The sequence below is a fragment of the Ovis aries genome, chromosome 10 (assembly GCF_016772045.2).
Source record: "Ovis aries strain OAR_USU_Benz2616 breed Rambouillet chromosome 10, ARS-UI_Ramb_v3.0, whole genome shotgun sequence".
Lineage (NCBI taxonomy): Eukaryota > Metazoa > Chordata > Mammalia > Artiodactyla > Bovidae > Ovis > Ovis aries.
Genome location: NC_056063.1, coordinates 48,262,759 through 48,286,841, shown reverse-complemented (window position 1 = coordinate 48,286,841; position 24,083 = coordinate 48,262,759). Strand labels below are relative to the sequence as shown.

The following is a 24,083-nucleotide window of genomic DNA, read 5'->3' as shown; positions in this document are numbered from 1 at the left end:
AAGAGAAAATTTCTTTTTTCTTGTGAACAAGATGCATTTGAAGGAACTCGATGCAAAAATTATGGACTTTTTCCTTCAAATTTCAATTTTTAGCATTTTACCAATCATTTGCCACTGATAAAAAAAAAGTTGCTTGCCCATAAAATCACTTTTCTATTTTTCCCTTGGCAATATAATCCTCAAATACAGAAATACCCTGAAAACGACAAATTATCCTAGGTCATCCTTAGTGAACTCGGAGGGACTCGGGGAATGTGAATGGAATGGGATTACACCCAATTTTTCAAATAATACATAATTTAGAAATACTTGCATCTTCACTAAACAGAATTAACCATGCCAGCTACAATTTGTTATCTAGTAGTCAACTATCCTTGATTTATTTAGTGTAACTAGTAGGAAACACAAGTTCTAAGCATCTTTTTGTTACCTCTCATAAAATGACCTACATCTATAAAGACATGTTATCTTCTGAGCCAAAGCTTCTATAAAAGTGTTAGAGTTAAGATTGTTTTTCTTACTTAGTATGTAATGTCTCTAAATGTTTAAATCAATTCATATAAAAATAACAGATAAATAAGCAGCTTTGAATCCTCAAATACTTAGATGAAGAGACAATTCTGCTAGCTATCTCACACCATGCTGGGTAGAGACAATGGAGAATAAACAAGAATAAGATGTACTTGCTGACCTTGAGGATCTTTCCATCTGGCTGGGGAAGCAATATGGAAATGAGAGCTAGCAAGATAAAGACAAATGCTTGTTGTGTGGTTACATGGAAAATAGATGTTTATAGGCAGGGAGATATACTACCATCATTTTGGGTAGACAGACAAATAAGGCTGGAGAAGCAGAGCTACATGGAAGGGCTCAGAAGTCTGACAGAAACATTTAGATTTGTTATGGTAGCAAATGGGACTCTTTTTGCAAAGCAGGATGAATTTAGGTGGGAGAAAGGAGTTAGGTCAACCAGAAAACCAATTAATATAGGTACAATTTTCTCTTGGCATACTTTAAATAAATAGTATTTTATAAAATAACTGGTGGATCTTCTAAACATTTTCTTGGTCTTCATAAAGTCTTTTATATTTTCAGTCACAATATATCTGCTGGGCTTTCCTGATGGCTCAGCAGTAAAAGAATCTTCCTGCAATGTAGGAGTCATAGGAGCTACGGTTTTGATCCCTGGGTCGGGAAGATCCCCTGGAGGAAGAAATGGCAACTCATTCCAGTATTCCTGCCTGGAAAATCCCATGGAAAGAGGCTCCTGGTGGGCTACAGTCAACGGGGTCACAGAGAGTCAGACTCGACTGAGTGACCAGTGCATATATGCTAGCTCTCTCTCTCAATCTTTTTCTCTCTCTCTTTCAAGTGTAAGTCAAGGAATGTACACAGGCGAATATGAAACAAGGGAAAAAAGGAAACACAATTCATTAATTTTAACCTGAAAAAATTTAAATGCTGCCATTATCATTGAATCCAATTCGAGGAAAATTCTAATGTACACTTACAGTCTACTTAAAAATACATGAAAGGCATGATTATTACTATGTTATGTTTCATGAACAATGTAATATTTATGCATAAGAAGAAATACAGTAACTTTGTCACTCCATTTAGCACATTATCAAAAAGCAGAATGTAATTACATTTAGCTTGACTAGATAAGCAAACAAATATATATTGATCCTACCTTTGCTTTAGTCGTCTTTTGGCTGTTGTGGGAACATTAGCACCATAGCCATAGGAAAAAAGAACCCTTTCGGCTTCAACTTCATCTTCAACTGGAAAATAATAAGTATACGCTGTGAAATTTTTTCTTCTTAAAAAGCATGGCAGAAGTGAAAATAAAAGAGGTCATAATAATGAATTAGTGAATATAAGAACACTTATATGCATAATCTCAAACAGGCCATTTGTAAATAGCAGCATATTTCATAAAGGGTCTGCTTGCTTGGAGTTGTCCCATTTATTGCTTCAAAGTGTAAGGGACTGCATCATATGACACATTAAGTTGTCTTGTTATAAAACACAATAATACAGACTGTTTATTCTGAGATTCAAAGGCTTTTTGCATGAAATGTTTGTTACGTAATTATAAAAAGTAAAGATAACCTCAATCTCATCACTTCTCTTCTTGATAAATGACTATTTTTAATTAGAAAAGATGTTCATTATTTTATCAGAAGATAAAGTTATCTAACTTGTTATCAAGTTATCCTAACTTGCAATAATGAAATTATGCATTTATGTAGGCTACTCTGTAAAGAAAACATACAGTCTAAGAACCTATTGACTTTTTTTTAATTACAAAAAATTTAGCAACAACCTTTACTTCTAAATTTTGTTATTGTCACACACTCCCCAAAAGAAATTTTAACCAACAGGTTAACATTTTATGGGTAAAAAGTTTAAATGCAATGATAATTTCACTGGAAGTTGAGATGAAAAAACATTTAATCAAAGGCCATAAAAACGGAAGGTTTATAGCTCAATTTAAAGCAGTCAATGACATATAACAATTTTTATAACATTATTCATTGATAACCATTATTTTAATGTCCAAAAGAGAAACCTACTTTCAGAAGTGTTTCAAGTTTAAAACAAAGCCACAGATTTTACATTAGTAAGGAAGTTACTTGCAGGCCTATCACTGTAATATGCCTTTTTGTTGTTTGATCCTGCTGTGGTACAGTAAACATTTTAGGAATATTTGTAAGTGTTTTCCTTCAATTTTGACTCTCTTTTTCACACTGAACCAAGATCAGTTTTCAGAGGTCAGACTGTTAATTATGAGGGACATGTGGAAGCGAGAGATGCGTGGTGCCATGAGCAGTCGTGTTATCAGCTATCACTACTCAGATCCAAGTTGACTTCACTTCATCTCTATCAGAGCTAGAGCTGGCATTAGATACCCGTCTGACTCTTGTCTGTCTTACATCGTTCTAAGTTCAGAAGAGAGAGGAGTAAATTTAGCTAACATCTCAAAAACTCATCAGATACTGATGGACAACTTAAATTTGAGTTTAATACTTACTTGGTTAGTAACTTATGGTATAATTATTCTAGTGATGATTTAATTAAAGAAGCAATATACTATACAACATGGTAAATGGTACTAAAGACATATGAATGTGTCTTAGAAGCACAACTAATATCTGAGTACTACCATTTTTCCCATGCTACAGGCATAAAGAAGGTATGGGGAGAATGACATTTACAGAGAAGTTGCCGGAAGGAACTGTAATGTGTAAAGGCACAGAGCTGAGAAGTTTTAGTATTAACAATTGTGAGGAAAGTGGCTACAGTTAGTCTGAAAAACAATGGTAGTAGTCTTGTTTGCTAGGCTAAAGAGCCTGGATTTTATTCTAAGACAACAAGATAACAAAAAGTTAAAAGTGATTAAAACAGGTAAGTGACATGACCAATAGATTTTTGTTGTTAACTCTGATTTTATATAGGAAAAAAATTCCAGTAATGAGAAAACAGAACTCCTCACAAGTTACAGGTACTATTATTAACTGGATTTAGGAAAGGAATGAAAACTAGAATTCCATACAGACCTGTGGAATGACTAGCCTAAAGACACTAACTGAAATTGCGGAAAGAGATAAGATTATCTAGAAAATAGGTAAGTAAGAGTTAAAGAGGATGAGGGGAAAAAATCCCCAGGAACTAGAAACAGATAGAAGAAGAGATAATAAAAATGATGGAGAAGAAACAATCAAAAGTGATGATTTAAGAAGCAAGAGAAGAGTTTTGAAAAATGTGACAAATGCTGAGCAGAGGTTACAAGTAGAAGGAGGATGGAGAAGAGGTCCCTCAATTGACAATTAGAAATCTGATATTTACAAAAAATTTATTTACTTTCTGGACAATACCTATACTTTTTTTTTTTTTTTTTTTTAGGGTTGCAAAGAGTCGGACATAACTGAGCACAACGCAGTATATTTACCATCTGAAAGTTCCAATTATCATCAACTCACTACTGTGTTGAGTGAGTGAGTGAAAGTCGCTCAGTCATGTCCAACTCTTTGTGATCCCACGGACTGTAGCCCACCAGGCTTCTCTGTCCACGGGATTCTCCAGGCAAGAGTACTGGAGTGGGTTGCCATTTCCTCCTCCAGAGGATCTTCCCAACACAGGAATCGAACCTGGGTCTCCTGCATTGTAGGCAGACACTTTACCATCTGAGCCACCAGGGAAGTCCCAATACCTATACTTTTAACAACTTGATAAGATCTTTGAAAACAAAACTCCTCAAATACTTAATATTATGTGCGGGCTTAGTTGCTTCAGTTGTGTCTGACTCTCTGCGACCCTATGGACCAGGGCCTGCCAGGCTCCTCTGTCCATGGTATTCTCCAGGCAAGAATACTGGAGTGGGTTGCCATTTCCTTCTCCAAAGTAATATTACACTTAATTACAAAAAGCAATTCAAGCATAAACAGGATACTGCAATTTGCCACGGTTTGCTACTGTTCAGTTAGTCATATCTGACTCTGTGACCCCATGGACTGAAGCACATCAGGCTTCTTGGTCCTTCACCATCTCCTGGAGTTTGCTCAAACTCACGTGAATAGAGTCGATGACGCCATCCAACCATTTCATCTTCTGTTGTTCCCTTCTCTTCCTGCCCTCAATCTTTCCCAGCATCAGTCTTTTCCAGTGAGTCAGCTCTTCACATCAGGTGGCCAAAGTACTGGAGTTTCAGCTTCAACATCAGTCCTTCCAATGAATATTCAGGGCTGATTTCCTTTAGAACTGACTGGTTTGATCTCTTTGCTGTCCAAGGGACTCTCAAGAGTCTTCTCTAGCACCACAGTTCGAAAGCTTCAATTTTTCAGTGCTCAGCCTTCTTTATGGTACAACTCTAACATCCAAACATGACTACTGGAAAAACCATACATATGACTATATGGACTTTGGTCAGCAAAGTGATGTTTCTGCTTTTTAATACACTGTCTGCAACTCCAATCTTTGGCCACCTGACATGAACAGCTGACTCACTGGAAAAGACCCTGATGCTGGGAAAGACTGAAGGCAGGAGAAGAGGGTGACAGAGGATGAGATGGTTGGATGGCATCACCAATTCAACGGACACAAACTTGGGCAAACCTTGGGAGATGGGAGGGACAGTGAAACCCGGCATGCTGCTGTCCATGGAGTCACAAAGAGTTGGACATGACTTGGCAACTGAACAACAACTAGGTTTGTCATAGTTTTTCTTCCAAGGATCACGCTTCTTTTAGTTTCAGAGCTACAGTCACCATCTGCAGTGATTCTGGAGCCAAAGAAAAGAAACTGTTACTGTTTCCATTTGTTTCCCCATCTATTTGCCATGAAGTGATGGGAATGTATGCCATGATCTTACTTTTTTGAATGTTGAGTTTTAAGCCAGCTTTTTCACTCCTCTTGTACCTTGATTAAGGAGGCTCTTTAGTTCCTCTTCACTTTCTCCCATGAAGATGGTATGATCTGCATATCTGAGGTTGTTGCTATTTCTCCTGGCAATCTTGATTCCATCTAGCGCTTCATCCAGCCCCGCATTGTGCATGATGTACATTCTGCATATAAGTTAAATAAGCAGGTTGTACAGCTTTGACATACTCCTTTCTCAATTTTGAACCAGTCCATTGTTCCATGTCTGGTTCTAAGTGTTGCTTCTTGACCTGCATACAGGTTTCTCAGGTGGTGATACCCATCTCTTTAGGAATTTTCCACATTTAGTTGTGATCCACAGTCAAAGGCTTTAGTGTAATCAATGAAGCAGAAGTAAATGTTTTTCTGGAATTCTCCTGCTTTTTTCTATGATCCAGGGTATGCTGGCAATTTGATCTATGGTTCCTTTCCCTTTTCTAAATCCAGCCTGTACATCTGGATGTTTTTGGTTCATGTACTACTGAAGCCTGGCTTGAAGGATTTTGAGTATTACCTTGCTAGCCTGTGAAATGAGCACAACTGCACAGTAGTTTGAACATTCTCTGGCATTGCCTTTCTTTAGGATTGGAATGAACACTGACCTTTTCCAGTCTTGTGGCCACTACTGAGTTTTCCAAATTTCCTGGCATATTGAGCGCAGCACTTTAAAAGCATTATCTTTTAGGATTTGAAATAGCTCAGATGGAATTCCATCACCTCCATTAGCTGTTTGTAGTGAGGCTTCCTAAAGCCCACTTGACTTCACACTCCAGGATGTCTCGCTTGAAATTTGTGACCACATCATCATGGTTATCTGGTTGTTGAGACTTTTTGTCATGGTTACACCTTAATAAATAAAGTCTAAGCATCTTGTGTCAGCTGAAATGAGACGAATTAGACAACAATCCTTTGAGTACTGTACACACTATGGTACTAAAAAAGAATGTTTTGCCCTTACATCTCACAAATTTCATTTTTCAGTAAGTATTCATTAAACAAGGATAGGAATATTCTAATTTCCAGTGTAAATGGATAGAAAAGAACCTAGTTTACTGGTCTTCCAAGTACAAATAAGTCTAGTTTAACAAAGATATGGTTTATACAATGTCACGGCAAAAAAATTAATTTTTATATCTTTTCTAAAAATTTTATTAAGAAAATATTTTACATATATGAAAAACCTGAAAGAAATATACACATATATCCAACATCTGGAATTTAAATTATACATCTCACACATCTGTCCATCACTGTATTCATCCAAGTTGTTGTTGTTGTGTTAGTCGCTCAGTCGTGTTCAACTCTTTGTGACCCCATGGACTGTAGCTTGCCAGGCTCCTCTGTCCATGAAATTCTCCAGGCAAGGATACTGGAGTGGGTTGCCGTTCTCTTCTCTAGAGGATCTTCCCAACCCAGGGATCAAACCTAGGTCTCCTGAATTGCAGGCCGATTCTTAACCATCTGAGCTACCAATGCTGTGCATTCGAGAATCTATCTTATTTGTTGATGTATTGCAAAAGAAGTTGCAGTACTGAGCCTTCACTCCAAACAGTTCCATGTGTAAGTTATCAACTATAGTTCAATATTATTTACGGTTCTTTTTTTAAAATAAAATTTACATATGATGAAAGGTACAAATCTTAAGTCTACCATTCAATGCATTTTGAGAAATATATACAGTTGACCCTTGAACAACAAGGATTTGAACTGCTTGGGTCACACTCATACATGAATATTCTATTTTTTGGAGATTTGAAACAATTTGAAAAAACTTGCAGATGAACCATGTAGCCTTAAAATATCTAAAAAAGCTAAGAATAAGGTAAGTCATGAATGCATAAAGTATATGTAGATGCTATTCTATCCTTATACAGGCATAGGTAATATTTAACAAAATTAATGTGTTAGTTTTCTTACTGTTTTATAACCTTGCTGTCAAACAATTACATTACTGTACTGTATGTCTCTCATAACTGAAGAAACTGCATGTTAGTGTATCATCACAGGTAAGTAGCTTTTTAAAAGGTGTAACAATGTTTCCAATACTGTAATGTAAATATGACTGTAATACTGTATGTCACAAAAATTTTATAGTGATTCAGTCATTAGTGTATAGGCTAGGCTACCCTGAAACAATCATATCAGTTACCTTGGGCTGTGATAAAGTGATATTGCTGCTTCTTTTTTATCCATGCATGAATTTTTATACCTATAAATAAATGTGAATTCTTTTCCTTCACATTATCTTTTCATTTATTTTTAATAATATGAATTTTTTACTGATGTATAGTTGATTTACAATGTTGTGTTTGTGATGTATAGCAAAGTGAATATATATATTCCTTTTCATATTTTTTTCCATTACGGTTTATTGCAAGGTACTAAATACAGTTCCCTGTGCTAGAAAGTAGGTTTATCTATTTTGTTTATCTACTTTACATATAGTAGCTTGTATTTCCTAATCCTAAACTCCTCTAATTAATTCTCCTACCTCCTTCTTCCCCTTTGGTAACCATAAGTTCGTTTGCTATGTTTGTGAGTTTATTTCTGTTTTGTAACTAAGTTCATTTGTGCCATACTTTAGATTCTACATATAAATGATATTATTATGATATTTGTCTTTCTCTTTCTGACTTACTTCACTTAGTATGATAACCTCTAGGTCCATCTATCTTTTCATTTTGGATATCTAGCATTAGCAATACATATAACATCTACAGTGGTTTGCATCATTTAAAACAATATTGATGTAGATGCATGCATGCTAAGTTGCTTCAGTTGTGTCCAACTCTTTGCGACCCCCTAACTGTAGCCTGTCAGGCTCCTCTGTTCAAGGAATTCTTCAGGCAAGAATACTGGAGTAGGTTACCATTCCCTTCTCCAGGGGATCTTCCTAACACAGGGATCGAACCCGTGTCTCTTATGTCTCACTGCATTGGCAGGTAGGTTCTTTACTGCTAGCACCACATGGGAAGATGATGTAAACCTACAATATTAATAGATAGAGTGAAGTACTGTAAATATATTTTTTCTTATGACTTTCTTAACACTTTCTATGGATCTTCAAATCCTCTCTCCAACTTCTGTTTTCATCACCACATAACCTTCTTACAAGGACCCTTGAGATAGGCCCATCTGGATAATCTTATGTCAAGACTTTTGTGAATATTTCCTCTGAGTCATTTTCTTAATATGGATACCATTGCTCTGTCAGATATAAGACTATGACTACTTCTCCTACTCTGCAACTTAGTTCAGTTTTTAAAAATGTCTTCTAAAAGAGCAGAGGTTTTTAAATATTGATGAAATCAACTTAGTAAAGCTTTATTTTATTATAGTTCCTTTCAAGAACCTATCTAGGAAATTTTGAGCTGCATCAAGTTGCAAAAACAATCATGTTTTCCAAACATCTACAGTTTTACTTATTGCTTGCAAGTTTTATCTTAAGTTAGTATTAGTGTATGTATGAAATAAGGTTGAGGTTCACTTTCAAAAATATGCCTAATTTTTTTAGTACCATGTATGGAACTTTCCTTTCTCCAGTTGAATGGTTTGCTGTCTTTATTAAAAATCAAATAACCCAGAAAGTGTGGGTCTATTTATTAGTTCTCTAATTTATTTTGTTGCTGTATCTGTCTTTCTTTATGCCAGTAGTATGCTAGCTTGACACAATAGCTTTATATTAAGTCTTGAAGTCAGTCTGTGTGGGCCTTCCAATTGTGTTCTCCCTCTGACCCGCTCACATTATTTGGGTTGTTCTAGTGTGCATATGCTCTTTGTCTTTGGGAAAGTAACTAAGAATGAAATTGCTGGATAACTGGATAGGTTGTTTGGTTTTATAAGAAAGTCTTCCCTCACAAACATTGAGAATGGTCAGTCTTGCTAATTTCAGGCATTCTGTCTGGTAGGTGTGTCATGCTATTATTAAAAGTAGACTTTGAATTTTCACATAAATGGAATACTAAAATGTTAAAAAAGGAACTGTGATTGGAACAACACTGAATTAATAGAATTCATGATTTTATCTTTAGATATTTTAGAGAGTCTTCTTTAATTTTTCCTAGCAATGATTTGTATTTTGTACTGTTAAATTTATTCCTATATATTTTGTGTTTTTTGATACTATTGTAAACAAAATTGCTTTTAAAATTTCGATTTCCAATTGTTTACTTCTAGTATATTTTCATGTAATTATCATAGCCTGTTAAATTTACTTATCAGTGTCAGTGATTGCTTTGTAATCTGAAAATATAGTCTTTCCTCTTCATTTCCGATCTTTGTAAATTTTTTCCTATCATCCATTAAAGCTCAAATATGTTTGATAGAAGTTATGAAAACTTCTTGCCTGGTTCTAGAAGGCAATCCTCTAGAAATCCTTGCCTGGTTCTCTCCCTTAAAGGGAAAGCAATTGATATTTCATCATTAGTTATATTAGCTGTATATTTTTTATAGGTATCTCTTATCAGATTGAGGAAGTTTTCTTTTATTACTTATTTATTTAAACAGAGGGACATCTGCAAAGTTACAGAGATAAAAAAGAATATAGAACTTTCAAAATAAGGTGATATGATAAGAATGGCAAGGCATGAAAAAGTACAAAGATAAATGAGTCTAATCATAAAAAGACATGCTAAGGAATTTGACCTTAGGCTGATTTATGTTTATAGGGGCATTAAAGCAGGTGTATGGTATGGTCAAATCTATATTTTATAGAGGTTACTCAGATGCCATGAAGAAACTGAGGATAAATTTGGAAACTACTGCAGTTATCAGACACTGACCTTAGAAATTAAAAAAAGGCAATTACAGAAATGAAAAAAAGTTTTTCTTAAATTGGGCTACCAACATAATACAGTCTTCATAAGAAAAGCTACCCCAGATAGAGTCAACCTCAACTTCAGCTGAAGATTAAACCTACTTTTATAAGAATAATACTATCATTTCTGACTTTTGAATAGAAATAATGTACTGTAGCAAACATCTCAGGCAATGGTGAAATGTTAATTTGAAATATTCTCTTGGAGTCAAGGACAACACAGGAAGATGGCAAATAAGAGGGGAATAAAGAAGTAGAAATTAAAGGTCAAAGTCTGTAACACAGGGTGTGCAATGAATTTCTATCTGTCCTTCAAGACTCATTCAAATGTTATCTCCCCTCTTTGGGATTCCTCACCTCGAACAAGGAATTAACTCACGATCTCTTCTGTACTTACCAAGATCTGCCTCTCTTTTGCTAATAGCACTTTAATTATCTGTTGACATGTTTGTCTCTCCCAGCAGAATAGACTAGGAATACCTATAAGCAAGAATTATTGCATGAACTCTACACCCTAGATCCTGGCATATGTAATCACTTTATCGCTGAATGAGTGAAATGAAACAGTAAAACAAATAAATAAATGAAAAGATAAAATCTATCATAGTTAGACAAATATATATTTTTTGCTCTCAAATCACTAGAATTAAGGTTAACTATTTTTTAAATTACAAAGTATTCTTTCAAAGAAAGTCACAAGTAATATTTTAAAGAAATATAGCAAAGCAGTTTTAGAAACAGTATCAGGTTCCTTGTGCTGTCAGAAGAAAAAGCTGTGTCTGCGTTGGGGGTGTGTGTGTTGGGGGAGACTTACTTTCTGCAGTCTGCATTATTATTTCATCAAGCTCTTTTTCCAGTTTCTCATAAGTGTCTAGCCTTGCCTTATGTTCAGAGTTCTGTGCTTGAAGTTCAGTAATGCGTTTTTCAGAAGAGGCTTGGAGACTATAAAATTCTTTAGTTAGAACCTAGAAGTGGAAAAAAAAATGGCAAAGGCAGAATTAAATTGGTTGGCAGTTAAGACGAAAACATGAAGCAAAAAATATTTTTTAATGATTTAGATATGAAGAGAAAGCTCAATGAAGATGACCGAAGAGGTAAAATACATTCGTTCCCAAGGAAAATAATTTGTTTTGAACTGAAAATTATGAAGCACCTTTTTATATAAATTGAAAAAAATGTAAAACTTAGGAATAGTTGTAGGAGTAACATTGGCATTTGCTTGTTAGAATTCAAAAAATGCAATAATGCTATACTCCTCACCTAGGTGGAGATTATTTATCTAGTGATCACAGATATTTGAGAAAGACTTGCAAAGCTGTGTGTAAAAATTACATACTCGTAATGAGTCCTTCAGTTTTCTACCACAGACTGTTTCATTTACCCTGACCATGGTTTTAGTTAAGATTTTTGGTTTGCTGAACAATCATAAATTCAAAGCAGCAAACCAAAATGTAAATGTGAAGTGCTACTTGGAACAGTACCAGAAAGTGCCTTTGTACAGAAAGAAAGGATAACAAATTTATTAAAAAGACATATAAAAGACATGGAAATTGGAGTTATTTTAAGTAGAAGCCTATATTTTCCTATGGTAACTTACTGAAGAAATCACTAGGGTGACAATACTGAATTCACCAAGAAGGAGACATTTCTAGTGACAAAGGAATGTTTTAACGCTTACATTAAATTGCAACTATCTAGCAAGTTTACCTACTAGTACAGACTAAATTATGGGGTGGTATTATACTTACTTCTTCACACAGCATAAGGAATGCAGTATTTCCTGAGAAGCAATTGAATATTATGGTAAGAATATGGTTTGGAGCCAGAAAGATTTGGATTTCAATCCTGGCTTTGACACTTACTCGTTGTGATCTTAGGTAATTATTCTTTCTAGGCCTACCTCAGTGTGTTGTGGGAAGCATTAAATGAGAGGATAAATTCACAGTGTTCAGCAGAGTGACTAGAATATAGTAAAAGTGCTGAAAAATACTATTACCACTGCAGGAAATACAAGTACGAATACTCTGTATCAAATGGCTCATAAAGATGAGACGTACTGCTTTGCTGCTGCTGCTGCTAAGCTGCTTCAGTCATGGCCGACTCTGTGCGACCCCATGGACGGCAGCCCACCAGGCTCCTCCGTCCCTGGGACTCTACAGGCAAGAATACTGGAGTGGGATGCCATTTCCTTCTCTAGATATACTGCTTTAATTATCCTGAATTCTCTATTATTAAGTAATTTTGAAGAAAAGTTTTCTCTAATGACATAAAGTTTACCTTAACAAATGTATGTGACTGCTTCCTGCAATAGGGAGAAAAAAGACATGGAAGATTTATTTACAGCTTTTAACAAGCAGAAATTTTGATTTAATTTAATCTATTTCATCTCATTTTCTTAAATTACTTCCATCAAAACTCTCTCCCAACTCCAAATAAACTAACAATCACCCCCTACCCTCTAAATACATTCCTTTGGAAGATGGAAAAAGAGTAACACAGGAGTTATATTTGTAGGATGATTTGTAGTATCCTTGACTGGATCAGAAAAAGAAAATTCCTGTTGTAGCATTAATTCTTGCTGGTTGGAAATGCTTTCTAGAGAATTTATTATAACAAAATCACTGCACAGTGAAACAATCTGGGGTTTTCAGAGAGTTCACTAAGTTGGGATGTAATTCATTAAGAATCTGGTCGCCGGTGACACATTAATGCCTTTGTCAGTAGAAAGGCTCAGTAAGGACAGTGTTAAATGGTGGTTCTCACAGCAGGGCTGATAACCTTTCATCTGTATCTCACTTTCCCAACAAAACTACGAAAGAAAAACTGCAGAAATGGATATCTGAAGAAACAAAGAACTAAAATGCTGGAGACGACATATTTCATAAAATACTATTTTAAGAGGAGACTGAAAGGTAGTATTAAATTGAAAGATACAATTTAAAATTCTCATTCATGACAGAAAGAAGAGAGGGCCAGAAACTTTTGACTTGGGGTACCTTTCAATACCTCTGGTACACCACGGTAGAGAATTCTCTTTTATCATGGGTTTGTCTAAGTGGCTGGTGTGAATAAATTTATTACAGTTTCTGAAAAGCCACTGAAGAACATGATTACTAGACCTATGGATGGCTATTACATTAAAGATTCTTTAGGGAAAAACCAACCTATGAACATCTGAGTTTAATCATGAATGTAAAAAATAGGTCAACTGCTTTTAAGAATCCATTAAATATCAAGCTCTCACAGTGGATATTTCCTTCCTTTAAATAACAGAATTATAATACAAAGTTATAAACTTATATAGATAACATACATAAATGAATGAAAACACAAAATTATAGGTCAATAATTGCTCTAAGACAAAAATATAAAGTCAGTGTTTTCTTAAGTAAAACTTGCCATTTATTTCCTTGCGGCTGTGCTAGGTCTTGTAGCTACGTGAGGGCTTTCTCTAGTTGTGGTGAGTGGGGGCTACTCTCTAGTTGCTGTGTGTGGGCTTCTTATTGCAGTGATTTCTTTTGTTGCAGAGCACAGGCTCCAGGTGCACGTGGGCTCAGTAGCTGTGGAATGGGCTTAGCTGCCCCACAGAATGTGGGATCTTCCTGAACCAGGGAGCGAACATGTGTTCTCTGCACTGGCAGGTGGATTCTTAACCACTTGAATCACCAAGAAAGTTCTAAAGCCAGTTTTTGGAAAGCATTTGGAAACTGATAAGAAAAAAATAAAACAGACTGTCCCTAAGGCATAAATCAATGAGAATATTGGGTAAAAGCCATCAAAAAGTACATAATTATAGTAATCTTTACCCTTCACAACATTATTTCTCTCTGACTTCATTATAACTGGTAAAGAATCTGCCTGCAATGCAGGAGGCGCAGTTCAATTCCTGGGTCGGGAAGACCCCCGGAGAAGATATAGGTTACCCACTCTAGTATTCTTGGGCTTCCCTGGTGGCTCAGATGGTAAAGAATCCACCTGCAATGTGAGAGACCTGGGTTTGATCCCTGGGTTGGGAAGATCCCCTGAGGGCATGGCAATCCACTCTAGTATTCTTGCCTGGAGAATCCCCATTGACAGAGGAGCCTGGTGGGCTACGGCTCATGCGGTCGCAGAGTCAGAAACGACTGATTGACTAAGCATAGCGCAGCATCAAACCATTCATTCACTCATTAAATATTTATTGAGCATCCACTATGAGTGAGGTGCTGTGTTAGGCACTGATGACAATAGTAAATAAATAGTCCCTGTCCTCTCAAAGATCCTAGTTTAACAGAGGAGAAACTAAAGAAATTCCCCTAACACCTCAGTTTTATCAACCCAAGTTTTTACAATCATAGTATTTTTCACAAAGGTGTTTCTCCCTGTAAGGCCTCTACAGAGAGCTCAATAATTACTAGTCACCTGCATCCACAGACTAAGTGGGTAGCTCTATGGAAAATTGGTTTTCATATTTCAAGTTGCAACCTTTAGGAGGTCATGAAATCAGTTTTGACTACAACCAGCTAAAAACAATAAAACAGAAGGGTTAGAACATCAGCGCTGTGTGTTGTAAAGTATTGGTTAATGAAATGTTGGTTTCAGTATGCAGATAGGGCAAGTGTCTTTCTACTTTCCTAAATATAACCCCTCACTCCCCCCAAACACATCCGTAAGCACAGCCATCTGATGTGGAAAGAAAAAGAAATGGCTAGGAATTACAATACTTAAACCATAAAAAATTTGCAGATGACGAACACCAAAGCAGAGCTAATCTAATCTAAAATGTGTGGGAGAGTCGCCTGTAGCAGATTGTGACTGCAGCAGTTTCCCAAAGAAGGTACCTGAAAAAGTTTTAAATGCAGAACACTGGTTTATTCAGAAGTAGGTATCATCTATAATTTTTACTCATGTTTCTTTAAATATGTGCTATTTAATTAACACTGTCTTTATGTTTTTCCCTAAGGCTTTATTTTCTGTAAGACTCTTTATTTTGTTGTTATTATTATTTTTTAAATATTTATTTATTTATTTTGGTTGCCCTGGGTCTTAGTTGGGGCACGTGGGATCTTTGATGCACCATGCAGATCTTTCACTGTGGTGCACGGACTCTCTAGCTGTGTTGCATGGGCTCCAGTGTGCAAGGACTAGAGAGCTGTGGTGTGTGCGCTTAGTTGCTCCATGGTATGTGGTACCTTAGTTCTCCAACCAGGGATATAACACGTGTCCCCCTTGAACTCTGAGGTGGACTCTTAACCACTGGATGACCAGGGAAGTTCCTTTTGTTTTGTTAATCTTATCAGAGTACTTTTCCAAAATGTAGTCTCTGAAAGTTTATTGTAATGAATACTTACATCATTAATTAATCATGCAAATGATATTATTAAGCTTCCCTGGTGGCTCAGATGGTAAAGAGTCTGCCTGCAGTGCGAGAGACCTAGGTTCGATCCCTGGGTCAGGAAGATCCCCTGGAGAAGGAAATGGCAACCCACTCCAGTATTCTTGCCTGGAAAATTTCATGGATGGAGGAGCCTGGCGAGCTACAGTACATGGGGTTGCAAAGAGTCGGATATGACTGAGGGACTTCACTTTAATGATATTACTGTGTCTTTCATTCAGCATTTTAAAGAAGCATTTCCTTGATTCTAACATATTGAAGAACATGATTGCACATAATCATACAATGTATGAATACAGCAAAATTTATAATTTTAACATACTAATCAAAAACTGTTTAATTATCTATTGCTGGACATTTTAAGACACTTCCAGTTTTTACGATAATAAATAATGCTGTGATATACACAAAGAACATAAAACCTTACTTGTTCTCAACAAGCACCTCATTGTTCCTTTAACTAAAATTACTGGATCAATTTTTTAAGGATTTTAACACAAATTACCGTATCATTCTCTAGAAGGGATGGTCCATTTTCTACTTAAATGAGATTTCCCATTTAAGGGGACTTCTGCCAACACTTTAAAAACAACAAACAGACCTATGGCAATTTGCATTTCTTTTCTTAGAGGCTGTCCATTACTTCTTTCCACCTTTTTATCTAAAAAAGGAAGATACATTCTCTTGATAAGAGATCTTTAAAAATTAAAGACACGGCTCCTTCTCATGCATAACACAAATATTATTTATAAAGCTCAATATGATATATGGACTTCCCTGGTGGTCCAGTGGTTAACAATCTGCCTGCCAATGGAGGGGACACGGGTTCAATCCCTGGTCCAGGGAGATTCCACATGCCGTGGGGCAACTGTGCGCCACAGCTACTGAGCCCAAGTGCCACAGTGGCCTCAGTTCGCCCCAACTAGAAGAAAGCTAGTGTGCAGCAACAGACACCAAGCACAACCAAAATTAAATGAAAAAGAAAACAGATCTTATGCTTACAGAGCTGGCATTCTGTGTTAATTTTAAAACAAAAGCTTGTATATGTACCTCCAATTTTTTCTGGTATTTTTCACATTCCAACTGACACTGTGTGAGATTTCTTGCAGTCTCCTCTTGTAGAAGTTGAGCACGCTCACTTTCAAAAGATTTTATTTTACTTTGATGGAGAAATTCTGTTACTTTGCTTTCTGCACTAAGTTGTAGTTCTCTGTACCTGAAAAAAGAAAACAATTATGACACAATAAAGGAATCTCAATTTATAGAAACATAAGCAGTACTTCTACCTGTTCAATATCCCTATATTATCATTCAGTTAATAACTTTTATTTATTCAGCAAAGCTTTTGTAAATAATTTAGATGGTCGTGTGTATGGAAATATGCTAAGTCTGGGGAAACAAAACATACTGATTAAACTTCCTTTACTGATCTCTTATTTTCATTCTTCCCATTCCAAAATAGCTATTACCTATTATTATTATTTTGCGAGATAAGACATTTAAAATAAAAATGGTAAGAACAAGGTTCAGTTATTACTTAAAATGACTTAATTTCCATATATTTCATAGGCTTTCTTAAATCTATAGCATTGTTTCCAACCTTGCTATTTCATTCTAAGTCTAAATAATATTAAATGGAGAAGAATGGCATGAAATATATGCATTAACTTGCAATTCCTGAGACATATATAAAATACATTTTTAAGCTGGTAAATATATATTTGATTTTTATAAGAAAACATAATGTACATATTACAAAGATAAATATATAACAATAAGCAGTCTATTACAAAACAGATAAGAAACATTCTCTTCATTCCATAGGTATAACTAGTAATAAAAACATTTCCATTTAACATATAAATCACTGCATACTGTAGATCTGAAATGCTTCAAGTTGACTATGTTCTAACAAAAAGCAAAACAAAGACATAGTATGCCTTTTCAGGGAGTTATTATGAACCCAATATAATGCTAGATGTTCCTAAAATTCAATTTTTTCAAATATTTATTGAGCTAGTCACCATGCCAGGCAAATATGTATACAGTGGAAGACAATTTTTTTTCCCCTTTGAAGAACTTATGTTTTGGGAGTTCCCTCGTGGTCTAGTGGTTAGGATTCAGCATTTTCATTGCCAGGGCCGGTCTTCAGTCCCTGGTCCAGGAACTGAGACCCTGGTTGGGGAACTGAGATGCCACAAGCTGCGTGGTGTGCCCCCCCCCCCCCCAAAAAAAGAACTTAGTTTTCTGGAGAAGAGATGCAAATAAATATGAAAATTCAATAGAACAAGATAAGCGCTTCAATAAGGTAAACCCTAGGTTTGATGGGTACATACAAGAAGAAGAATTAACTCTTTGTGCAGATGTGAGTTTGAGTACACAGCAGGAAGAAGTCCAAGGCGGAAGTTCTCTAGAAGTAGAAACAAGAGTACATGCAGGCCAGAGAAACAGACAGTACAGTCTGTGTTACCCATGGCATCTCATTTAACCCCACAACTCTATTAGGTATTTTGCAGATGAGAAACCAGAGGTTCAGAGATTAATTCATTTCTTTAAGGGGAAGAAGTTCCTGGTAGATTTCAGAAGGGGTCTCAAATCCAGCTATGTCTGACTCCATAGTAATGATCTTTCCACTATTACATAAGAATCTTAGCTGATATTTCTGAAGTCAGATAAACTTTCAAACGTGTTTTAAAGGAAGTCGCTTCACTCTTGTGACAAGAACATTTTAAATATCAGAGAAGACAGGCATTAGATTCTTGCTACAGGCTACTTCACTCTTGGTACTCTTGAATCTTTCTTTATTTTCAAGTATGTTACATTCAGAGTAGTGGAAGCTCCATTCAGGCTTATTGGTACACATCACTTAATACACACCAAGGCTTTAAGGTGACTGTCAGCTTGTGTGTTTAACTTTTTGGGAAGTCCAGGCATTAATTATATACATATATAAAAGAATAGCTAGGTCATATGGTCACTCAGGTTTTAAGCTTTTTGAGGAACTGACAAACTGCTTTTAGTGTGGTTACACATTCTCACCAGCAATTACGAGGGTGGTAAGTCCTCCATATTCTTATCAAAACTTATCATTGTCTCTTTGATTATAGCCATCGTCATGGATATGAAGCAGTAAAACAATTACTTTAGTCAAAAATTTATTAATTAAACAACTTACTGACATGAAAATGCCCTGAATTCCCTGGGGTAAATTGTCATATAAAATATAAATGCATAAAACATGTGAAATCCATACCTATTTGTATGCTACACTATGGGGCATACTAGACCTTATTATTGAAATAAATACTAAGTCATTTGGAATGTGATATTTATCTTTAAAAGAGATTGTTCTGAAAAAATTAAAATGTAAAGTTTGCCTTTTTACGATCCAGGACATTGTGAGTAATTCTGAGGTCAACTTCAAACAGGAAATGAAAGACTTAGCTTTTAGATTACACCTGCTCTTCTTATTCATTATGTGGCATTTGAAAGTTTCTTTTAGCACTATTCACCTTCCCATTTTACTACACAGTTAAGTACAATAGTGATTACCTAAAAATTTGAGGATATTAAGTTTAATAAAATGCCACTTACATGAACCAAATGATAATTCTAAAGGATTCATCTATTCTCATGTCGTTTACACAGTAAAGGAAAATCTGCCTCAAATCATTATGTCTTTGTAATAATAGTTATTATTTTAACTTAAGTTGAACTGTGAAAACACTTTAGAAACATTAGCGCTGCAAAGGCAGTTTCAGTGTGAGGAAGAGATGGCGACCAGGGTACAGGCTGACAATTCAGCTAACTTCCTCCTATTTGTTTTGCTAATATAACCTGTCACATTTTACGCAGTTGACTCAGACTTCTCATCTTCTCTTAATGTGAAACTTTTATTTGAATGAAGGCAATATTATTCATATGTTCGCAAGTTTATGTTTGACATTCTAATTCAGCGTAGTAACCTTAAGAGGTCACATTTCTTACAAAGTTTATCAGCATCTCCAGCTATAGTCACCCCAGGTCCCTAGTTTGACTAGATTAGTCTTTACATTAGCTGGGTTTTTAGTTTGCATAAGACTTACTCATAAATCACACACTACTTTAAGAATAGTACTATAAAGACCTAGAATGAACTGTTTGCTCTTAAGGAATAGTCACTGCAACATACTTTAAGCTGGACAAACAAGGAGAATTTCACCTGTGAAAAGGTGAAAATGAGCAATTAGACAGGGAACAACAGAGTTAACCCATAAGAAATGCTTTCAGCTACAGTGAATAAACTCCAAGCAGCATTGCATATTCTGCAATGCTGAGAAATAACTGCAGGAGAGACGTCAAGATAGAATTCTGTCTTCAGAAACAGGAGAGCTCACTGGAACAAAAGCACTAGATAAAACACTAAATAACAACAGATCTGTATAACAATATTTACATCAGCAGTCCTTACATATATACTATGGTGAAAGTTTGCTCATTATACTCTGATGTATTAAGCCAAGCAATGTATGTTTACTCCCATTTCTATCAACAAAGTTATCACGGGTAAGAAGGTCAAAAGTGAAAATGGTAGTCACTCGGTCATGTCCAACTCTGCCCTCTGTCCATGGAATTCTCCAGGCAAGAATACTGGAGTGGGTAGCCGTTCCATTCTCCAGGGGATTTTCCTGATCCAGGGATCAAACCCAGTCTTCCACATGGCAGGCAGATTCTTTACTGTCTGAGCCACCAACCAGGGAGGCCCAAGAAAGTCAAAGACTGCTATAATTATTAATCTAGTTTTTACTCCAATGAGTAACAGCAGCTGATCTTTGAATTTTTATCCACATAATGTTCATGGCTTCCCAAATATTAAAAGTGGGTGTGGGACTTCTCTGGCAGTCATTGGTTAAGACTTCATGCTTCCACTGCGGGGGCATCGGTTTGATCCCTGGTCAGGGAACTAAGATCTCACATATCCAGTGGTAAGGTTCCTGTAGTTACCAGGATCGATAGGCGGTCCTTCCACTAAGAAATCCTGAGAGCTGGTCTAATTTAGAATGAAGGCAGTGAAGCAGCTGAGGCAAGGTACATACAAGGAAGACTGGTAAAAGAAGCTAAGCAAAGTCATAGGATTTCCAGTTATAGGCAAGTGTTCAGGGAGGGATTTTTAGTAGCTGGGCATCAGTTAGATCAAGTTTTGAGAGGAACTCTGGGTCAATACAGGGAAAATACTTGTGGGGTTTATAAGAATACACGGGAGCAGGAAGTCATGGTTGAACCACTAAATCCTCTGTGTGGGGAGGAGAAATTAATTCTAAACTCCACAAACAAATGGAGCACAGGCTGCTGATGAACTTTCTACATGTGAAAAAACAAAAATAAAACCAAAAAAAGAATAGTGCTCAGAAACAGAGACGGGCCTGAAACTTCAGATGGGGATTACACTGTGGGAAACTGGATTAGCCAGGGACAGAAGCTGTCATCTCTGATTACTAAGAATGAATTTTGTTTACACGGGTGGGACATCAATCTCTTTTCACTCTGGTGTTTCAGGTCCTTCCTTCTTATTCTTTCAACAGGCTTCACTGAGTTGATGTTCAGTTTCCTTTGAAGTATTCATTTTGGCTGAGCTGATAACTAATCTGTACCTTTACTTTCTATGCCTCCTATGGGGATAAAACTCATTTCCATTCTGTTTAGAGAGAATTTTGGTTGTGCTTCTAGACCAGTTCCACTTGTAATACTAGCCTTGAACCACATGCTGAAAATGCTCTGGATGAGTCATTGACAGTTAACCAAGCCTTCCGAATCATTCTGCTAATTAAGAATTGAGGAAAAACACACACACACAAACCTGTTCATTTGGATTTTCTGCTTCTGTGAACTGAGAAAAAGCTAATTATCTTACGTTAAAGATACTAAACTATTGGTTTTTCAATTATCCCTAAAGGTTTTCTTGCTCTCAATAATATCTATCTGTATATCTATATTTATAGATCTGTATCTAATCTTGTATTAACTAATATTATTTGTTGTTGGTGTTCAGTCACTAAGTTTCGTCTGACTCTTTGTCACCCTGTGGACTGCAGCATGGCAAGCTTCCCTGTACTTCACTATCTCCCAGACTCTGCGCAAACTCATTTCCATTGAGTCACTGATGCCATCCAACCATCTTGTCCTCTGACGTCCCCTTCTCCTCCTGCCCTCAATCTTTCCCAGCATCAGGGTCTTTTCCAATGAGTTGGCTCTTCATATCAGGTGAACAAAGTATTGGAGCTTCAGCATCAGTCCTTCCAAGGATATGCATTTAAATATGTAGTATTATATCAATTACATATTTAAAGCATGAGTATGGAGTAAGCTTTTTATTTTCTCTTTCAAATAGGCTGTTTTATATAGGGTTAACTTTCTATTAACCAGAATATTTCCTTTTGTGTGTGTGTGAGTGTGTATGTGGGTGTGGGCAGGCCACATGGCATGCAGGATCTTAGTTCCCTGACCAGGGATTGAACCTATGCCCCTGCAATGGAAGCATGGAGTTTTAACCACTGGACCACCAGGGAGGTCCCAACCAGAATATTTCATTCCACAACATTTAATTCATTTAAAAATATTTACTGTGTATTTAAGTGTGTCAGGTTCTATTAGGATACCAGAGAAGCACAAATTGCATTACTACTCTAAGAAGCTCACATTATAATGATGCGAGGAAGGCAAACAAATGTAAAGTGATATGGTAATAAATTATAATAATAATAATAGAGTAGGGGAAATATGCAGATGTCAGCGATGGTGTTATTTTAAAGGGGTTGGGCGGAGAAGGTGGTATTTGAGCAAAGACATGTATGCCAGAGTTTACCAAAACCTGTATTTCAGAACCAAAGTGATTAATAAAAAATATATATATACTGGCCATGCATCATATTCAAGACTTTAAAAGAATAAAGACTTTTTCTTTTTAAAGAAGAGATACAATGTCAAACACATGAAGACAATAGAAGTCTTTCACAATGATTTGAAACTTGGTATCTTAAACCAGTAGTCAAAATTACCTACTCAAACCATACTAATGTATTTACTAGACAGTCTCAGCTATACAAATTGTAAATAAAACAAAGAGAATTAAATTTTTAACAAATGCACCAGTGACATCAGGATAAGTGCTACTACTTCACAGGGCTGGGAATAGACACTTTTGTAAATGAACAATTTGATCACTGTTTAAGAAATACTTTGGATTTACTTTTATTCTGAGATGATCTATAAGCCACATGAGAAATGTCTTCTCATCATTTATTCAAAATGGCTTTACAATTTTTGTGTTGATTATACAAATAATAGATTTATCATAGAATTTTAGCAAATATGGAAAACAGAAAAAATGTCAATCATAAGCTTATAATGATAACTGTTTATATTTTCATATTGCTCCTTCTTCTCTGCACAAGTAAATATTTTCAAGGTTTTAATTTTTTAATTAATTTTTTATTGAAGGATAATTGCTTTATAGAATTTTGTTGTTTTGCTGTCAAACCTCAACATGAATCAGCCATAGGTATATATATATATATATCCCCTCCCTTTTGAAACTCCCTCCCTTCTCCCTCCCCAACCCACCCCTCTAGGTTGATACAGAGCCCCTGTTTGAGTTTCCTGATCCATACAGCAAATTCCCATTGGCTACCTATTTTACATACAGTAATGTAAATTTCCATGTTACCCTCTCCAAGCATCTCGCCCTCTCCTCCAATCTCCCCATGCTCATAAGTCTATTCTCTATGTCTGTTTCTCCATGGCTGCTCTGTAAATGAGTTCTTCAGTACCATTCATCCAGATTCCATATTTTTGTGTTAGAATACAATATTTATCTTTCTCTTTCTAACTCACGTCACTCTGTATAATAAGCTCTATGTTCATCCACCTCATCAGAACTGTCACAAATGTGTTCCTTTTTATGGCTGAGTAATATTCCATTGTGTATATGTACCACTACTTTTTCACCCATTCATCTCCTGATGGACATCTAGGTTGCTTCCATGTTCTAGCTATTGTAAACAGTGCTGCATAGGATACATGTATCTTTTCCAATTTTGGTTTCCTCAGGGTATGTGCCTAGGAGTTGGACTGCTGAGTCATATGGTGGTTTTATTCCTAGTTTTTTTTTAAAGAATCTCCATACTGTCTTTCATAGTGGCTTTATCAAATTACATTCCCACCAACAGTGTAAGAGCAGTTCCTTTTCTCCACACCATCTCCAGCATTTATTGTTTGTAGACTTTTTGATGATGGCCATTCTGACTGGTGTGAGGTGATATTTCATTGTACTTTTGATTTGCATTTCTCTAATAATGAGTGATGTTGAGCATCTTTTCATGTGTTTATTAGCTACCTGTATGTCTTCTTCAGAGAAATGTCTGTTTAGGGATTTTTCTCACTTTTTGATTGGGTTGTTTTTCTGGCATTGAGTTGTATGAGCTGCTTGTAGATTTT

At 36.0% G+C, this 24,083-nt stretch overlaps 1 protein-coding gene across 4 annotated transcripts in view; it reads right to left on the bottom strand.

Moving 5' to 3' along the window:
• Positions 1–24,083, bottom strand: part of PIBF1 (progesterone immunomodulatory binding factor 1) — a 228,876-nt gene that overhangs the window by 83,543 nt on the left and 121,250 nt on the right. For all 4 annotated transcript variants that reach the window (XM_004012184.6, XM_042254938.2, XM_042254939.2 and 1 more), the window contains 3 exons: positions 16,662–16,827; positions 11,052–11,202; positions 1,694–1,784 (listed from right to left, as the gene is read on the bottom strand). In XM_004012184.6, coding sequence (XP_004012233.3) covers positions 1,694–1,784; positions 11,052–11,202; positions 16,662–16,827 — 408 coding nt within the window. The remainder of the gene's footprint in view (positions 1–1,693; positions 1,785–11,051; positions 11,203–16,661; positions 16,828–24,083) is intronic.